This window comes from Vigna radiata, chromosome 8 (genome assembly GCF_000741045.1).
Source record: "Vigna radiata var. radiata cultivar VC1973A chromosome 8, Vradiata_ver6, whole genome shotgun sequence".
In the NCBI taxonomy this organism is placed as follows: domain Eukaryota; kingdom Viridiplantae; phylum Streptophyta; class Magnoliopsida; order Fabales; family Fabaceae; genus Vigna; species Vigna radiata.
In genome coordinates, this window is record NC_028358.1 from 920,386 (window position 1) to 940,982 (window position 20,597).

The window sequence follows — 20,597 nt, forward strand, 5'->3', positions numbered from 1 at the left end:
TCTCTCAATCCTACAAATCTACATATACTCAAACAATATTGTAATTGATAGTTAGGTTTTATGAATTTCTGTTAAACGGATATTTTTTTTAACTTCTCAATTTGTCTAACCAGTAGGTTGATTAATTACCATAAAGTGATATAATAAAAAAGATTTTTATTTTCAGATCTAACAATATTCATTAAAAAGAAATAAAGTAGTGATGAACAAGAATAGAATAAGCAAAGATAAGTGATTATTTCAGAATGAATCTATTATTTAAATGTTTTATTAAATATCTTAGAAGAATTATAATCATGATTATTCTAGACTTGAATTGGTTTTGAGAGAGATTATGCAGATGATAATTCAAACTTAGGAATAGTGGAATTGACTTGTGCATTGATTGAAAACAGACACACTGGTTTTGTTATGTTCTCTTACGTGAAACACGCTCAACTTTCATGCACATGTTAATCATGAAATCTCATTTCCTCAAATAACAACATTATAACAACACTTCCATTAACAAATAACTTCATTCACCAACCACAATTTCTGGTTTATTTGCGAATAAAAAACAATTAAATATATTAAGTTAAAAACTGAAATTAGATTATTTTTTAAATTTTATCTAATTTAATTTTTTTAACTTTAGAAATAGATATGAATTTAGTTATTTTAATAAATTTTGTTAAGTTTATTTTATATTATAAATGTATTTTTTATTTAATATTGAAACGAAAATATTTCATATCATATAAACAATTCTAATATTATCATAAAACAAATTTGAAATGTGAAATAAACTTAATAAAATTTAGTTAAAAAATTTAAATCTATGCAATTTTTAAATTAAAAGACTAAATTAAGTCAACATCTCTATACATATATTTAACCTAAAAAAATCATATGATATTATGGTTTCTAATAATATATATATATATATATATATATATATATATATATATATATATATTGAAAAATATTTAGTATAATTTAAAAATTAAATAAGTAATTAATATACTTTTATTTATATTTTTATGAACTGTTAATTTTTTTAATAAATATAGTTTATGGAGAATCAATTTTTTAATTTTATTACATTTATTTTATTTTATAAGATTTATTATTATTTATTATTTTACTGAAACCAGATTTATTACTATTTATTATTTTATTTAAATTATATTTAATTCTATTTAATACTTTTCATTTTCTACTTATAAATTTAATCTATTTGCATGAGAAAAAAATCACAACAAACATAGCAACTCACATAGAAGTGTTTTCTATTTTTTGTTTTAGGTCTTTTAAAATATTTGTGCTCATATCTGTAGATCCTTTGCTGTACTTAATTAATCTTAAGAATTGTTGTATATTGAGAAAGAAACACATATTTTTTTTTATTCTATGCAGTAGGAATGTTGACAAATTATTGTATCTTAAGAGAAGAACACATTGAATTTAAGTCAATAAGTTGTACGAGAACGTAACATATATTTTTATTTGATGAGCATATGAAATTCTCCTAAAGTGCTTCCCATTTTAGTATTACAAATTATTTTATAAATGTTATTATAAAAAATACTTAAAAAATAAGATAGAGATGAAATAAGAATATAGGATAATTGTAAATAAGAAAAGAACGAGTCTATTTGGACGATGATATTTCTCATATATAAGAACAATCCTGAAAGACTTTCTCTCTTTTAGCTTCAAAACTCATCTAAAAAATTGATAAAAAAAAAAAACAAAAATGCTTGACAGAAAGACTATTAAAAGGGAAATGAACATGTTAAACAACTTAATGTTACGAAAATATGAGAATGATTATGATAATAAATGACATGTATTTGAAAAAATATAAATCATACCTAAAATTATAACAAATGAATATGGTTCTAGCTTAGGTTTTAATGTTGTTGATTAATCTTAAACCCTCAAATTGAAATATGAATTGTTTCTAAGAACTAAGGATGGACAGAAATTATTGTTCAAGAGCTAAAAGGGTTCTTATTTCTTTAATAAGAGACACAATAAGTTGATGATTTTTCGACTTTTTGGGGTTTATTTTTATTCTTGTTTAGGGTCTCAAACTTTTAAGTTTTGTTTTTTTCCTCTCTATTTTCTAAGTTTCAATCCAATATACTTTTGTTTTCTTATGCTTTTAGTCTTATTGAAAAGGAAAACAATCTAACTTTTTCATCATAACCTAATAGAAATAACTATGCTGAAATTGTTGATATTTTGTCCATTATATTTTATAGAATAATGATTATTTGATATATCTAAATTGTTTATATTCATTTAACATTATCTTTACTTATTTTTTATTCTTTTCTTTTTTGAAAAAATATAAAACTTTATATTATTATGATCATTTTATGCTTGTATCATGTGTTAAATGAAAGTAAAAGTATGTCATTGTATCATTTTGCTACTTTATATCAGTATTGTTGAGCAAATTATATTATTATTATATATTATCATTTTTTTTTTGTCTTCTTCATTCTCTTAGAAAAAAATGAACTTTTTAGAAAAATTCTTTACTCTCAAATTCCTTTGTTTTTGTCTCTTTATTTGTTGTGCCAATATATTTCTTCTCAACGAATTTGTACATTATATCCTCAGCAGTGAAAACCCCAAACCTACATATTTAGCATTTTTTTATTTTATAAAATAAAAGGATAGACCTGTAACCTTTAGTAACATTAATTGTTTCGTGTTAAAAGATAAGAAAAAGTTCTTTTAACAACATTTTTTTAACAATTTTTTGACAATACATACGTGATAGTATATATAGTACTTAGATATTTTTTTACTGTTAAGTAAAAAGAATTATACAAATTAAACATACCTATTAGTAAATACATTAAAATAGGGAAAGGGTATATACACAAATTCGTCCATCCCTAAGGTGCCCATTTTATATGTGTGTACAGTGATAAATACAAAATCTAGACTAGTAGAAACAATGTATTTAAAATAATAAATCTTATTATTAGATGACAACTTATAATTAGATGAAGTCATTAACACACAACAATGTTTCATCCATCAGAAAGAAAAAAAGAAAAAAAAAAATCTCCAACACTATATGAGCAAGAAAAATCTCTTGAAAATCTAAATATTAGTTAACTCCGCATAATATCTCCCTATAAAAATTAAATAAAATCTGACACTATCCCAAGTTGAAAATTTCACATCCACATTACTCGATACAACCTTAAAGGTAATGTCTCACATGGTTATAGATAGATACGAAGTTTAGAACATCAACCTCTCCGATGGAAAAAAAAAAAAAAAAAACATTCATAGTTTAGGAGATAACCTTTTGAAAACATACATGTTCAGACATACCTTGTATGAAGTAAAACTGTATACATGTACCATGTTTCACTTGCCATGCTTATTTTTGTCTTCATCATAACCAAGAAGCTCCTCCAACAATTTGTCATCAAAGTACTCAAACTCAAACACTTCATTTTCATCCTCATTTTTTTCTTTTCTCCTTCCTCTTCTTTCCACGTGTTCATGACTTGAAATGGACACAGAAGAAGAAGAGGAAGAAGACGAGGAAGGAACATGTGATGATGCTGGTGGAGGAGGATATTCATTGGGAAAATTGAGGACGGCAAAGGGACCTCTCATGGCATATGCAGCTCTGTCATAGGCTCTAGCAGCATCCTCTGCTGTGGTGAATGTTCCCAACCACAACCTTTGACCATGTTTCATTGAGTCACGAATCTCTGCTGCATATTTTCCCCATGGCCTTCTACGTACTCCTCTGTACTTTACATGCTCTTCTTCATCCTTCGCTTTTCCCTTTGAACTTTCTTCTTCCATGGATCATATGTCTTCTTCCTTCTCTGTAAGACACTTTGAAGAGTATATATGCAAATGCAATATTTCTAACCATGTGTTATTGTGACATCTGCATAGGACTCAAGCTGGAAGCTTCCTCCACAACTCACATAAATATAAACAATCTTATACTTCAATTATTTATTACTTACAAATTATTTGATATATCATCTCAAATTAACCAAATTAATTACAAGAAAAAAAAAATCTAAGTTCACACTATACATAAATTTTTGTGTCATTCAATTAATTGTATATGATTCTATTTCATATTATTATTTTCTGTTCTTAATATTGAGTTTAAAAATGAAGGAAACTGTAGATAAAAAAAAATGAAATCAGTAATATCAACTCATTTTCTTTATCAGAGTAAAGGTTGCTTAGTTTCATGTATGTCTTGACTTTGAAGGATGTGATTTTTTTTCTCCCTAAAGTGTTATGATATAAAAAAAATTAAAAATATTGTAAATGAAATTTCAATTAATTGAAGCATATTTCTTTTATGACATGGTTAAAGCAAGTAAACTTCGTTTACAGTATCTCTTTCTTTTCGTATAATTGAGTTTGGAGGAAGAATATATATGAAATAAGTTTAGTTTTTATTTTTTATAAATTGGTAGCATTTAGTTTTATGCAATGTTCTTATTTTAGTTTTGTTATTGTATTACGTCAAAATATATATATATATATATATAACCGTGTTGTTAATTATATAGTGTGCATGTCCTATTTCATTCATATCATATGCATTATGTTAGAAAGGAAAATATTTTCTAACGTATTTAAATTTTTTATATTTATTTTACATTATTTTTATTTATTTTTTTGAAAAAATAAAAAAATTTATATTTTTATAATTATTTTATCTTTATATTATGTATCAAATAAATGTAAAAATATTGATGATATTATTTTTTTATCACAAATGTGAGTTACTGTGATGGTTTTTTCCACAAAAAATGTGTATAAAAAGTAAAGTATAATAAATAGCGTTGTTAAATGTGGAAAAAATAGGGTAGTAAAGTGTTAGCACGTGACGAAGGAGGTTGTCTGGTGTGGTTCACGTTGAAAAGTAGAGCGTCCATTGTATCTGGATGGTCAAGGAGGTGGCTCTTGGTTGCTTTCAAACTCTTTCACTTTTTTTTTTTTTCCTCAATTCCATATATATATATATATGCAGTCATCAATTCACAAAGGAAACAAAGTACTTCATCTTAAAGAAAAGACAGAAAAAAAAACAATCAGAAATGTCAAACACGTGCTTACCAATACTTGTATTTGTTGGTAGGTAATTAAGTGTAGTCAAATGGTTGGTTTCCTTTGCTTTCTTGTTGTTTTGTGATACCCAAAGCCTAATATATATGTTTAGTTATATATATAGAGTATTGTATGAGTGTCCACGCAACTATAAATTGAAGGATGGATCATCCAACAATAGTAGGATTGATCCGATGGTAATTAACAGATAATTAATCAGAATAATAACAGTTATCAGAGTAATAAGAATCAATAATGGATAATTAATGAAGATGATAAAAGTTATTAATTAGTAATTAACATATTAGACTTAGTTGGAAGTTTGTGTATATATATAGATTTGATCTTGAAATAGAAAATACTTTTTCATAATTCATTTTATTACAATATTATTAAGTAAAGTCACGTCGTCAGTTTCGTACAGATAATTTCTAAAAATATGAACTCAATAGGATTTATAGATTATTTAACGACCAAGAAGAATATAAAATTATTCGGACAATGAGATCCATATATATATATTAAAAAAGAAAAGGCTCATTGATATATAAGAAAAATAAAATTTATAAATATTAAGTCTTAAAATTTAATGTTAGAAGAGATATCAAGTCTTTTGTACGTTGTATTGTAATAGAAACTCGTGATAAAATTTAACTTACACTTTTAGAAGAGATGGTTAGAAATCTAAATTTAAATTAAAAATAACATGTTAAGTAGAAATAAAAATATATAGTGGGATGAATAAGCTATATGAACTGATTAGATAATACTACATAGTTTTATTTTGCTATTGGAAGACACAGATTTTATTAGAATATTGTGTTTGAGAGATAATTTATTCTTCTTTATAAGTGATCAAGGAATGGATTTGTATAAGATAATAGTTTTGGGATGAAGATGTTTGATTAGCTCTAATTTATAAGTTTGCATAATTAGACAAAAATATTGTATATTTAGCTCTTGATTTGTAGCAGTAAAATGTTCAAAAACAAAGTATTTGTATAATAATATATATGAAATAAAAATCATAGAATGAAACAAAATCCACAACTAATGGAGATGCATATCATAGATAGAGAAAAATTCTCCTACATTTGTTGTTGTAATAACTAACAATAAGAAAAAGGATGACAAATATATAATGCTTGATTCAGATAGTGATAATTATAATTGTAAGTCCATAATAAAAACATCTATGATTTTGAATAATGCTCGGATAATTAACTTTGCATGTTTTGAGCATTTCTTTTATGTTAGACATATTAAAAATCTTAAACCTTTTTCACAAATAGTATTTCCACAAACAACTTTAGTAAAGTCACTATATATTATTAGAAAAGGAATTGTCTTTATTTTGAGCAATTTGATATTAATTTTGTTTTCTTTAAAATATAACTTATTATCGGTCTTTCAAATAACCAAAGCCCTATTATATGTTGTAATTTTTGAACTTGACTTTTATGTTTTTAAAAACATTAAAATGAGGAAGACATCATGGTACTAAGCAAGGAATGTTGTATTACCTAAATTTCATATAAAAATATTCAAAGAAACTTTGTCAAGTGTTAACCAGAGAAGGACTTCAAGAAGTGAGAAAAAGCAAAGATATTTTATTATGTCATAAGTTTAGGCGTCAAGAAGTGAGAAAAGGCAAATATATGTTATTATATGTCATAAGTTTTTAGGACACGAGTCTTTTGGTTACATTATAAAATTATTTTCAAATGTATGTAATCAAATTCAACTTTGTATTGTAATGTTTGGATTGCAAAGAGCCACAAAATTTATTTCCCTTTAAAGTTTTCCTCTTTTCATCGTTTTTCACTTTATCTTTCACTTTAATTCACTCTAATGTATGGAGTCCTGGTTATGTTTGATGAAGCCTAAAAGTTAAGTTTGATGACTATTTCATAAATTTTGCAAAATGATTAAGACTTAGTACAAAGTAAAAGTTCAAGTATTGCATGGTGAGAATGAAGAAGAATATTTACAATCAAAACTTCAACATCTTTTTGATAGCCAAAGAAATTCTTCAACAGAGATCTTCTGCAAATACTCCACAACAAAATAGGATAGGTGTAGAGCTGTTAAAATGGAGCACAACCCGACCTACCACGAATTTGGGTCAGGTTAAGTTTGAAAAAATTGTATTTTTTTATGCGGGTTAGATTTCAACCTAATTCATTTAAACCCGACTCATTCGGATTGAACCAGTGGTGGACCGGGTTGGTCCACCAACTCACCTACTTAATTTTATTTTATTAAAATTTAATTTTAATTTTATAAAAAAAATATTCATTATTTTTTTTGCTTGAAAAAATTATTTAAGTTTCCTATTTTCTAAATTAATTAAACACCCATGTTGGGAATAAAATTTGTTTAGATTTGAACTATATAAAGTTTGTAATTTTTTTATTTAAAAAAAATATAATTAAGTGAGTCAATGAGTCAACCCGTTTACCCACAACCTATGGTGGGACGGACCGGGTTTGAATTTTTCTAACTCGCTAATAAATGAGCCGGGTTGGAATGGCTCACTAAGTGATCAACCCATGATGAGTCGGGTCGAGTGACCCGTTTTGACAGCACTAGATGGGTGATAGAAAGAATTGTCATTTATTAGAGGTGGTTTGAGTTACAGTCATTGGAACTCACATGCCATCAATATATTGGGGAGAAGCTATCTCATATGCATTTGAGCATTTCAAGATCAAAGGTTTTCCATTCATGATGATAATATATCACATCAACCACCCTTTCAAGAACCTAATATATATTAAAAAAAAAACTTTACATCATGTTAACTAGAGATATTCCTAAGCCTACTTATGATCTTGACTTAGCTTCAGTATAAGGATGCTATGAATGATGAGACAAGATCCATGTAAATAAATAAAACTTGGGAATTGGTAGATTTTTCCATTGGAAAGAAATCATGATGTCAATGGATGTGTTTTATGAAATTTAATGTAGATGGTACAATTGAGAGATTCAAAGTTAGATTACTGGCAAAGAAGTATACACAAGCATATGAAATATACTACAGTTAAACATTAGCTCCATAGCCAAAATTAGCTAATTATTGTAATCTTTAGTTGTAAACATTGATTGTTTCTTACAACAATTAAATGTAAAAAAAAAAAAATCTTCTTACATGGGGAATTATCTAAAAAAGTTTACATGAAGTTATCAGAAAGATATGGAATATCATATACTCATAACAATAAGGTATGTAAGTTAAAGAAGTCATTAACGAACTAAAGCAATCACCACGAATATGGTTTGGTAGACTCACTAAGTTTATGCTTACTTTTGTATATTCACATAGCAACTAAGATCATACTTTGTATCTAAAGAAACAAAAAATGAAAATGATACAATTATATTGTTATGTTGATGACATAATAGTTACGAGAGATGATTTAAAAGAACTTAAGACATTAAAAGATTACGAGAGATGAAGGATCTTGAATCTTTGAAGTATATACCTTATTGAAAGTGAGGTTTCAAGATCAAAATCGAGTAATTTTCTCTCTCAATAAAAGTTTGCATTGAATTTATTAAAAGAAATTAGGATGACAACATGGAAATCAACAAATTCTCCAATTGAAGTTGTGTATTGAGGAAGATCAAACTCTAACTATCAAGGGAAAATATTAAATTCCTATAGGAGATATCAAAGACTTGTGTTCTTTAGACAATTCATATAAATCAAAGACTTGTGTTCTTTAGACAATTCATATAAATCAATGTGAAAAACTTATAGATATTTATATATGAATTTGATGTTGGGGGGAGGTTCGTCACACACATAGAACTCCACACATGGTAAGACATTGTCCGCTTTGGGCCAAGCCCTCACGGGTTTGCTTTTGGTACCACTCCAAAAGGCCTCTTACCATTGGAGATATTTATGTGTATATAAACCCTTGACTAGTCCTTCTTTCATTCAATGTGGGACTTTGTTTATACTCCAACATTTGAAAGTAGATAAAGCTATCTCAAGAAAAGGAAATGCATTAAAGAAAAACTCAAATTACAAATATGTGATTATTTATATTGATATAGATTAGGTAGGTATTATTAATGATAGAAAATCCATCCCTAAATAACTCATTTAAATTGTATATGGAAATCTTATAACATAGAGAAACAATAAGCAAAAAGTTGTAGCTAGATTCGTTATAAAAATTGGTTCTTAAACTCTATGAATACTTGTGATTCTAACTATTTTATTCAAAATTTGAGATATAGATATACACGTGTCATTCAATATATTGTGATAATAAAGTTATGCGACATTCACAATCTTGTCCAATGGACCAAATGAAACATGTGAGGTTGATATTTTTTTTTTCACCAAGGTATGATAAAAATATTTTGAAATGATCAAATATATGATATAAAGTTTGATAAGTATATATTCCTACTAAAATTATAACAAACAAAGTTTTTGAAAGATTATTATATAATTTACAAATGTATATATGATCTATTTACCAACTTAAAAATATATTAATGAATATTTAATTTAAATTATAAATTTGTGTAGTCACATAAAATATTTTATAATTAAAACTCTCTTAATTAAAATTGTAATTCATGTACTTCTGTTTAAATCTTAATTTATAGAAATAAAATATTATAAGAAAAAAATATAATATATATATATAAATGAAAATTATCAGATTAATTCTATTTTTCAATTGATATTTCAACATACAAATGGTTATAAGCAATTATTTTTACAGGATATAACCTTAGTTCAGTTGGAAGACTTCCAAAAATAAAATTGCATGGATGAGATTTAGAGAAGTCCCACTATATCTATGGAATTGAAGCTACTTCAAGAAAGTTATTGTGACTTTCGAAACTATTGTAGATGTCAATAAGAACACCAACATCTGGGAATTGGTGCATAGACAATTTTATTTCTAAACAAGAAAATGTTCATAAATGGGTGCATTAGTAACATTAGTTTTGAAGGAAAATATCACTTACGAATCCTGATATTTTAACAATTATTTTTATATTAAGACACATTTTATTATTTTATTAGTTTATTTGAATTTATGTTTAAAAAAATATTTGAAATAGACTAATTACATACTGTCACATATACCTTATGAAAAAATTGTTAAAAATGTGTTCTTAACAAAAATTTCCACTCACCCGTAACCAAACCACCAGTATGTACATTTTCTTAAAACTGCAAAAACAACAATCACCAAGAAATCTCAAACCTTGAATATTCAATGTCTGTCACATATTCACTCTACAAGCTGCTTTATATTCAATGCTGCAAGTTGCATTATTCACCATCCAATTATTTACTCATTCTTTCATTAACATGGGTCACTTAATTTCGTTTCTATGATTAGATAAGATATGAGTGACAACCACTAACTATATTATATTAATTTTCATGGTTTATGAACATGGAAATGATTGTAGAACCACTTTACTTTTCAATCTTATGGATACAAAGAAAGTGAGACTGAGTAAATGAAAGATAAATCTCTTGAATATGCATTGGTATTAATAATTTTACTAAAACCAATGACTCTTACTTCTTGGGTTTATCGAAGAGGAGATTTACTAGAGACACAAAAACAAATGACATTTGAGTTTAATCATATAAAGAATTAACACTATTTTCTATCCAAAACTTTAAGACAATGAATTAATAGTTCTTTCACTTTTATATCATATTCTATTTTTTCATTTTTATCTAATGCGAGAGTTTAACTTACCCTTAAATTTCCCACAATATAGAAGAAATGAAGGAATTCAGAAGGCCTCAAACTTTCAAACTTAAGACTTTGACACATTTTTCACTCTATTGTTGAGGTCAACAGATAGTTTCATTGGTAAAGACTTGGTCATTGATGATGAACCACTGTCACCATTCTAGCTGGACCACCACTCACTCTACAGACCCTTCATTAAAAACTGAACCATACGTTACCCTAGATATTGGACAGTCACCAAATACATTCCAAGTCATGCATAATTTTATGAAACAAAAATACTTTTAGCTTTGGTAAATATGACCAAATTTACTTCTAGTCAGAAACAATAACTCTTTTTATGTAATTACAAAAGCCTATCACATCATCATTAAGTGATTGTAAAAGCAACTTACAGAAACATTCAAACTTATAAAGACTAGTATCATAAAGAAATGTACGTGAATCTTCAATATCGTTGTTTGAAATTCACTTGGTTTTGACAACAGTTTTTCATTGAATTTCAAACCCTTTCATGTCTCTTCTCTACCACCTCCTAGTTTATAAGTCTTCTTATCTTTCTCTATTCTCACTACTTACCCTATATTTCATTCCTCTTTACTCTCCAACCACTCCCATTTTCTGTTTGGATTTGGGGAAAAAACCATGGCCTACTTCGGTTAGTGCATTAAGCATACACTAAAGATTTTTCAGGGAAAGTGTGATAAGACTCGATTCATGTGACAAATTCCAAGATATAAGATAACCCTTTTGTTTGCAGAATCTGATATGGATTTTGTGAGCCAAAGACACCTACTTCATTTTCCAACACAAGCTGATTCACCTTGCACAGTTCCTCCAAATCATGATATTCCACATCCTTCTGGTTCAAATCTTCCCCTCTTAGCAATCCTTGTGGTAGGAATGATGTTCACAACTTTCTTCCTTATAGGCTACTACATGTTAGTTGTCAAGTGCTGCTTCAATTGGCCCCATGTTAATCACACAAGACTATTTTCTCTGTCCAGACAAGGTGAAGAAGATCCATCTGCTGGATTCTCAGCAGCATCCGAGCCAAGAGGGCTAGAGGAAGCAGTTATCAGGTTAATCCCTGTGATTCATTATAAGCCAGAAAAAGGGGATACAAACTTTGGTGAAAGAAGCAACCTTGATGATTGTGCAGTTTGCTTGAGTGAGTTTCAACAAGATGAGAAGCTGAGGGTTATACCAAACTGTAGCCATGTCTTTCACATTGATTGCATAGATGTTTGGCTTCAGAACAACACTCATTGCCCTCTCTGCAGAAGAATTGTGTCCTTGACAAGCCAGGTCCATGTTCACCAACCAAACCTTCTCACTCCAAGGTTTTCATCTCAAGACCAAAGCCAAAACATTGAAAGCAATGTCAGTGATGAAGGTTTTGTTGTGATTGATTTGGATGGTGAACATGATAGAGACCAAATCCTGGAAGGAAGACAAGATTTGCCTACCATTGCTGTTTCTTCACAGAAGAATGCAAAGAAGCTTCATAAAGTGATCAGCTTGGGAGATGAGTGTATTGGCATCAGAGCCAAAGGTGAAAGCTTTTCATCAGTTCAAGCCATGAGGAGGTCCTTTTCCATGGATTCATCAGTGGATAGAAAGTTTTATGGGGCAATTCAGCAGGTTTTACAGCAACAACAAGAACATGAACATGTTCATGAGATTAACACAGTTGAATCCTGTGGTGGCAGTGACAGAGTGAAGAGATCATTCTTTTCTTTTGGACATGGAAGCAGATCAAGAAATGCTGTACAACCTGTTGATTTGGAGCCATGAAATTTTTCTTCAGATTAATTGTTCTAGGTGTCTACTTTTTCATTGAAGTTACTCTTGCTTCTTACAGCTTAAACTTGATGATTTTATATATAGTCTTCCATTTTTTTTTATGATCGATGAACTTGCTTTAACATATAGTAGTTTAAGTTTCGTCAGAATAAGAATTCTGTCTAAATATAAAGAATAGAAAGAACAAAGTTACTATTTTTGAAAATTGAAACTAAATATTCACCTGTTTAAGAAATCAAATTCAATACTAGTCTATTTATTTACACAACTTGCTAATAAATTGGATTTAATATTATCACAGGATAACATTAAATTTTTCTTTTTGACATTTGTAAGCTTGTTGCTGAAATTTACATGTAATAGTTAAGATAGAAAAGATTTATGTTTAAAAGATATTTAAAACTGATTAATCACAGACTGTTAAAAAGCTGTTAAAAGAGTATCGGAAAAATAAATTTTTGGATATAAAATGTGTGTTGTTTTTTTTACAAAGTCTTCATGAGACTCTTTCTAGGAACGTTGACTCCTTGACCTACATGACCCATGAATTGGGCTACCATTTTTGGAAGACTTTTAAGTCTTCTTCCTTATCATCTATTTTTGACTATTCTAGTTATAATTACATCTGTCTCCTCTGCATTTAGTCAAACTCAAGGTTTCTCATGAAATTTTACCAATTAGGTTTTCATCTTTTAGAAATTTCCTAGTTGCGTTTTTTTGGGGCCAATTCTACCAAAAGTTCTTCACCTAAACGTGCTTTTCCAACTAATTCTACTTTCGATCAATTGTTCAACTAGTGTCTATGTCCTTCCTCACACGGTTAAGTTGTACTTAATTTTTCTCACATAAATATCTGGTTTTATAAAAAAAAAAAAAAAATCATTACAGAAAACAGTAAAAAATAAAAAATAAACTCGACTTTAATCTAATTTTTTTATATCACTTTTTTATTATTTTCTTTAGATTTGTTTATTTTCATCATTCCTATTTAATATTATAGAATTATAATATATTTTTCAATTAAAAGTGTCTCTAAACATCAAAGAGGAAATATTAACTCTAAATGCCGACAAATAATACTGAAATCGACCTAATTCATATCTCACAAAAACGTAAATTTGAGTCTTGCCCCGTGAGTTGTTGTTTTTTTTTCTTTAATTGACATACATTTTCTAATGGTAATTTTGTAACAAAAAAAAATATATATTATTATTTTAGAAGTTAAAATTTGATCGGAAGACCTACAAAATAAATTTAAAAGTTAAATATATTTTTCTTCTTTACATTTTTAACGAAAATTTAAAATTTGTTTATATTATAAATTTTAATATAATTAAACTGACATTTCACTTATTTATATAATTTAATACATTTTAATTTAATGTTAACCATAAACGCTAGTTAATACTTAAAAAATTAATGTCTTATAAATGAAAAGGATTATATTTATTTTTTAAGTTTGATATAAAACTATATGAAAGTTTAAAATATGAACTAATTCCATTTTCACTCTCATGTATAAATACAAACATATTTAACCATAAATGTTAAAATAACAATGAATGAAAAAATATAAATAAATTATAAATATTAATTTTTTTTCTTTTATTTTTAGAAATAAAATAATAATGAATACAACTATATAAACATCCTTTTCTTTTCAAACGTGAAAATCTTCATCAGTATAAGGAAAACACCGAAGTCACTCAAGAATCTTGAGTCACCATATAACAGGGTTACAGTGAGAAATTTGATTGGGTGTAGGAAGTAATACCTAAAGCAGAGATATCCCTTAGAAGAGGATGCTAAAACTTCAGAGGCCGAAAGTTACACTAAGGAAAGTGTTTCTTGCACCCCATATTTTCTTTTACACCTCATAAATCTGGTAAAACTATATGTATTTCTACTGGTTCTAGTTCCTTTAATGTATGTTAATTAAAAAATATTTTTATAAAAATAGAATTATATTAGAAAAATACAATATCATCGAATAAAAGATAAATAATAAAACATATGCATATATAACATTAAAAAATAATAATTTCATTGTACATCATATAAGAAAAGCTATTAAAATTTCATATACAGTATAAATTACACTAATATCTTTATTTAAAAAATTCACAAAATTTTAAAACAATAATTTAAATGGTAAGTTCAATCTCAAACTTGAACTCGTATATTTAATCAAATAAATAAATCCTTAGCCGTAATTTATTTTATCAAATTTGAACAATTTATGAGTAGCTTAACTTATTTTTAAGATGCATTTTGAGAGATTAGAGGTATACTTTGGTTATAGCATAAAACAATAGAAGAAATAAAAAAGTTTAAAACAAATGGATATAGCATTAATTTTTCTTTTAATACTTTAAAGTGATATTTAAGTAGAAAGTATTAAATGGTATAAACCACCTAAATATTAGTCAGAAAAATGTTGTTATTGATTACGAGGATTATATTTATTTTTCTGAAGAAAAAACTATATTTAAATTTGAGAAATAAACAAATTCATATTTCATTTAAAAACTAAAAATATATTAAAAAAATAAAAAATAAGGTAGGTGATATAATCAATCATATGTTTATAATTTATATATTAAATTTATCATAAATTTGATTTCATGAAATGAAAATTTTCTGTGGTAAAAGCCAAAATACTGTTCTTATTATTTGCGTAGGGAATATTTGAAGGCTTTTTGGTGTGAGAGAAGATAGATAGGGCGGTTTGGTTAAAAGAAGTGGCAACCGCAAATGGATTCCTTAGGTGACAGCAGCTGTTGGGATTTTCTCGATTACTCTTTCATCGATCAAGCGCCCCCTGATTTCCTTTGGCCCAATCACAGGTTTCTTTCTTCTTTTTATGAACTTTTCATTTTTAACTATTCTGGTTTCATGATTGCATGCTTCTTTTTTTTTGGGGTTCATTGTTGATCTTTATGCTATTGATTATGTGATTTGGTGAAAATTAAGATTACCCTTTTTTTATGTTAATCTGTATCATTGATTGATTTGTTCGTTGTATTTTTGTAGTAGCTCAAGTTCATCCCTTTAAACAATTTTTTTTTTTTAAATGTTGTTGATTCGGTGATGTATGATGAAACGTTGTTGTTATTTTTTGCGGAATTTGGTGTTGCATGGTTGGATTCGTATTTTCTGATGTACCCTGATATGGAATTTGATTCGAATGGTGCATTAGCTCCCAGGTTTTAATTGTTGTGTTATTATATGTTTGGGGTGATTCAAGTTCTTTTTTTTATAAATTATTTTGAATTTTTTTGTTACTTTTATACTGGGAAATGTAACATACAGAAAAATTAGTTTTTTTATTTATTTTTTGTTTTTTTGTATATAGAGCTAGTGGTGTCTATTGATGCATCTAGCTAAATCACACTAGAGATTATGAATATTGTCTTTGCTTAATGTTGTGTGGCAAACTTGGTGTCTATTGATTATTGTAGCCTAATTACATGGTAGGATAAGAGATGATGGTTGTTGTCTATGCTTAATATTTTGTGTGGCAGATGGCTGACACGTTTTCTTTTTTCCTGTGTTTGCAAGTTTGAGCACTGAAATTGAAATTCCAGATGATGCTGTTGCTTGTGAAGAGAACACCAAGAAGAGGTATCTTGTTTGTTGCTTTTGAAGTGAGTGATGTACTATGTGATGATGTAATTACTGTTATGAAAAGTTGATGAAAATATTGTTTTGACTCCATAGACTATCTTTTTGTAATTTCATTGATTAACAAAAAGATGTGAACTTTAAAGCATGCATGATTGTTGTACATGTATCTGATTTAGTCTCTCAGACACCCGTTAAATCTCAAGCTTATGCTTTAACGGAATTGATTGAGTTGCCTTTCTTTTTTGTGCTTTTGTTGGGGTAGTGATGCTGTCTTTTGAATCATTTTTTTGTGATCAATTTGTTGCAAATCATTTGTAGGGGGCGTACTGATTCATGCTGTAAGGCGGGATCAAAAGCATGCCGTGAGAAATTGCGGAGGGAGAGACTCAATGAAAGGCATGCACGCTTTTATATATTGAATTTATAGTTGATGTCACAGAGTACTGGCTCAACTTTTAGCTTTTCCTGTAGCTGTTGCATGAGGAATGTATACTCTCCCCATTAATTTCTGGTTTCTTCACACATTTAGGTTGTGTTTCACGCATTGTTGTTTTAGATAATTGAGTTAGATACATCGCATGTATGTGGTACACTGAATGTGTGAAATTTTCAACTCTCTCATCCAATTCAAAGATTATTCGTTTGGCATATGACTTCTCTGAGCACAAGGCAATACGAACTTGCATTAATTTCCAGTTGTTACTTTTCTTTGATAACTTTCTATTGTTATGGGAAAAGTGATCTTAGTTTCTAGATACTCAAGATCACCAGGTATGTTAGATACTCATGTAACAATCAACTCTTCCTGCTTTGTGTTGCGTTTTTTCTGCTTCTAATGACCAAAGGGAAGAACTTGATTGTGATTTTTTGCAGGTTCTGTGACCTGAGCTCTGTTTTGGAACCTGGGAGACCTGTGAGAACAGATAAACCATCTATACTTGATGATGCTATCAGAGTCTTGAGCCAACTTAAGACCGAAGCTCAGGAACTCAAAACAAAAAACGAAAAATTATTAGAGGAAATAAAATGTTTGAAGGTCAGTATTGTTTCAGACATATTCTGTAGTGAGTTGAATATTTATTTCTCTTACTTTCTGCATTTTGGATTGGTTTTCTTTGAAATGTTGGGCTCTCGACATAATTCATTCTTGGAAAGAAAATGAATTTGACTTTGGTGAAACTACCAGAAGCTTTTCATCTTGAAAGGATTAGACTTTATCATTTGTTTTGTTTTCTACTTATTGCTCCCGAAGAAGGCTTAGAGGGCTTCAAGCTTCACGTTACACCAGTGGTTATATCACTTGCACTGCTAATTTTCATGAGTCTTGTTGTAAGTAGTGCTGAAATGATGTGATTTTAGCATACACTTGATGTCAGAATGCACGCCAACAAAGCATTTAGTAAGGTGGTCCTTTTCTGCATGGAGAAGAAAAATAATGATTAGCGATTCTGAAATTAAGCAGCTTATGAATCAGTAAAAGTTGATTGAAAAAAGTTGCTACCGAGGTCTGTTGCATCTACCTCTCTGATTATGTTCCTTAGAAAAAAATGGGAATTGTAATATTCCTGCAGTGGTTATTTTTTATCCTTAGAGCAAAAGTGGTAATTTTATGTTCATTGCTTTTGGATGCTTGTCCATTTTACTGTTTTTGTCTTAGACGAGGATTATATTTTAAATTCAATCCTCTCAGTAACATGGTTTATGAATTATTTTAACATAGTTTTTTGTAATGTCACTGCATCCTATGTTGATGGAATTATTTACTTCTGATTTAATTGTGTTTGTTTCTTTTGTTGTCTGCATTCAGCTAGCCCTTCCTCAAGTTAGTTATGCAACTTCTGTTGATTCTGCCTATCAATATTTGCATATTCTTCTAGTTACCAATCCGTTTATAAAATGAAATTTGCATATATTTATATATATATATTATAATTTGACTTTATTATTAGTCGACGTGGAATTTCCAACCAATTTAAATTATCTTTTTTGTTTCATTGAAGAAAAACACCTTAGGAGTTCAAACTCTCCAACATTGCATTAGTGTTAAAATCAAAGTTACAGAATTTATTTGTCTGAACAGGCCGAGAAAAACGAACTTCGTGAAGAGAAACTTGTTCTGAAAGCAGATAAGGAGAGGATTGAGAAGCAGTTGAAATCTTTGGCCATTGCTCCAGCAGGGTTTATGGCACCCCCTGTAGCAGCTGCTGCTGCTGCTGCTTATCAAGCAGGGGTGAACAAGATGGCTGTTTATCCAAACTATGGCTACATTCCAATGTGGCAATATCTTCCTCAATCTGCCAGAGATACATCCCAAGATCATGAGCTTAGGCCTCCTGCTGCATAGTGTTGCTTCTGTTATGCCTCTCTGCATCATTTCACAACACTCTCAAAGTATTGACATGTAAATGCTGTCATTGCTTTGATTCTTTTTCTCTCTTTTTACTTGCTATAATGTGCTAAATAGTTTTACAAGTAAAACTATGATGGCTATGACATGAAAACTATTGATGTCCAATGTAAATTGCCCAATTCTTTGCTTCAGAGTAGCTCTCAAAATTCCATACTTTTTTGGTGACTATGTTACTGATATGGAGTATGTTTTCTGGATGACTGATCTTCATTGGGAAATCTGATGTTTTGCTTCAGTTTATTAAATTACGATAATCACTATTATTTGAAAAATGTTTTTTTAACGACTTTTTTTTATAACTTTTTTATAAGTGTTTATATGATAGCTCATAATTGATCTGTTTTAAATATACGGACTAATAAAATAGTAACATATGATAGTCTTATTATTTTACTATTTTACTAAGTGATGTCAGTTATATGAATTATATTATACCATATAACTTACCAAGAAATCATTAACAACAAAAATTGGTTGATTAAGTTATACCACATTTCTTTTTCTTCTTTAAAAAATAATATTGTTTCCATTATAGAATATGAAATGTTGATGTGATTCCAATAGCACTTGGATCTATTAAAAATCAACCACTTTACTTTAACTGTTCTTTTTACATGCTTTAGGTGGTACCTCAACTTTATATACTATTTTATAGTGATTATTCAATTGATGGTTTAAAGTATTTATCAATTATATTGTTGTGGATGATATGATTCTGAACTTCCCTACATCACTGTGCTTCATAATGTCAAATGAAGAAATAATTATTTAATCTGGATTTGCATGTGAAAATTTTAGGATATCCTATCAAAATTGTGTTTGTGTATCTCTTTTAGAATCATAGATCATGATAAATAAAATATAACATAATCTTTGTGCAAGTTGTGTGAAAAGATAAAAAGGAAATCATTTTCACCACACCTTTTTATATAAATGGTTGGTATATATTCATTTTAAAATCTTATATTTTATATAAGTAAAAATGTCAAATACATAACTAGACTAAACAATTTTTTTTCTATGAAACTTGTAATTTAAGCATGTCTTAAAGATATCGTATACTACTACATTTTCTTTTATATTTATCATTATTTTCATTAAAGTTGTTCGATAAAAGATTTAGTTTTAAATCAAATTAAATAAAGATAAACATCTTCTTTTAGTATTGATTTAGAGCTAAATAAATCATTTTAAATAACAATCCAATTGTTAAATAATATTTTTGATATAAATATATTATATCCCTAGTCCATTCGGCATTCTTGTCCCATAAAAAATATTTTAAATATAAGTAGAATTTATCTTATTTAACTGCAAAACTAAATTTTCTAGATATTAACATTCTACATTAAAATAAAAAACAAAAACCTAACTTAATTTATATACACTGGAGGAGGTATGTGAAATTAATATTATTTATTTGATAGATTACAATTTTAATCTAAAAAGTATTAAGTGTTGTCAAATAAGTATCCTTCATTAACATCTTTTAGAGACAACATAATTTCCTTCATTTTTTAAGAGTAAGATTCCAAATTTATTTTCAAATAAATATATTTTTTTTCTAAAACTTTGCGGACTGTATAGTTAAAAGAAGGGAGAAACAATAATTTTATATTATGATTGACTTACAAAATAATAGCATAAATTATAAATATATAATTATAAACATAATATTACATATAATATAATTAATAATAAAGATGTCTCTCACAAAAATTTCTTACTTGAACTTTTTGAACCATTTTTTTTTCAGATTATTTTCTATTATTTTACTGTCTCACATCTTTTCAAAAAATATATAGTTAATTTCGTTGTGGGGATTGAAAATTTCAAAAAGCTTGAAAAAAAAAATAATTTTTTTAATTTTTCCTTAATTAGGTTTCAAAAGAATTTTTCTT

At 27.8% G+C, this 20,597-nt stretch overlaps 3 protein-coding genes across 3 annotated transcripts; 2 read left to right on the forward strand and 1 right to left on the reverse strand.

The window, feature by feature from the left end:
* Nucleotides 1–2,910: 2,910 nt before the first annotated feature.
* On the reverse strand, nt 2,911–3,828 carry LOC106770016 (ethylene-responsive transcription factor ERF096). The gene has a single exon (XM_014655836.2). It carries the CDS (start codon nt 3,826–3,828, stop codon nt 3,379–3,381), a length of 450 nt encoding a protein of 149 aa, XP_014511322.1. The 3' UTR covers nt 2,911–3,378.
* A 7,356-nt stretch (nt 3,829–11,184) lies between these two features.
* On the forward strand, nt 11,185–12,742 carry LOC106771519 (RING-H2 finger protein ATL16-like). Its single transcript, XM_014657511.2, has one exon. The coding sequence runs from the start codon at nt 11,622–11,624 to the stop codon at nt 12,648–12,650; it is 1,029 nt and encodes a 342-aa protein (XP_014512997.1). The 5' UTR covers nt 11,185–11,621; the 3' UTR covers nt 12,651–12,742.
* A 2,577-nt stretch (nt 12,743–15,319) lies between these two features.
* Nucleotides 15,320–18,893, forward strand: LOC106769782 (transcription factor bHLH104-like). The gene is made up of 5 exons (XM_014655533.2): nt 15,320–15,505; nt 16,221–16,283; nt 16,605–16,682; nt 17,160–17,322; nt 18,367–18,893. Exons 1-5 carry the CDS (start codon nt 15,414–15,416, stop codon nt 18,628–18,630), a joined length of 660 nt encoding a protein of 219 aa, XP_014511019.1. The 5' UTR covers nt 15,320–15,413; the 3' UTR covers nt 18,631–18,893.
* The last annotated feature ends 1,704 nt before the right edge of the window (nt 18,894–20,597 follow it).

What these genes read in the sequence shown, in the direction of transcription:
- LOC106770016 (XM_014655836.2), bottom strand. Translation starts at nt 3,828, where the DNA reads ATGGAAGAAGAAAGTTCAAAGGGAAAAGCGAAGGATGAAGAAGAGCAT.
- LOC106771519 (XM_014657511.2), top strand. Translation starts at nt 11,622, where the DNA reads ATGGATTTTGTGAGCCAAAGACACCTACTTCATTTTCCAACACAAGCT.
- LOC106769782 (XM_014655533.2), top strand. Translation starts at nt 15,414, where the DNA reads ATGGATTCCTTAGGTGACAGCAGCTGTTGGGATTTTCTCGATTACTCT. An exon ending in GAAGAGAACACCAAGAAGAG is followed by an intron (nt 16,284 to 16,604) that starts GTATCTTGTTTG and finishes AATCATTTGTAG; the next exon opens with GGGGCGTACTGATTCATGCT. An exon ending in AGGGAGAGACTCAATGAAAG is followed by an intron (nt 16,683 to 17,159) that starts GCATGCACGCTT and finishes GATTTTTTGCAG; the next exon opens with GTTCTGTGACCTGAGCTCTG.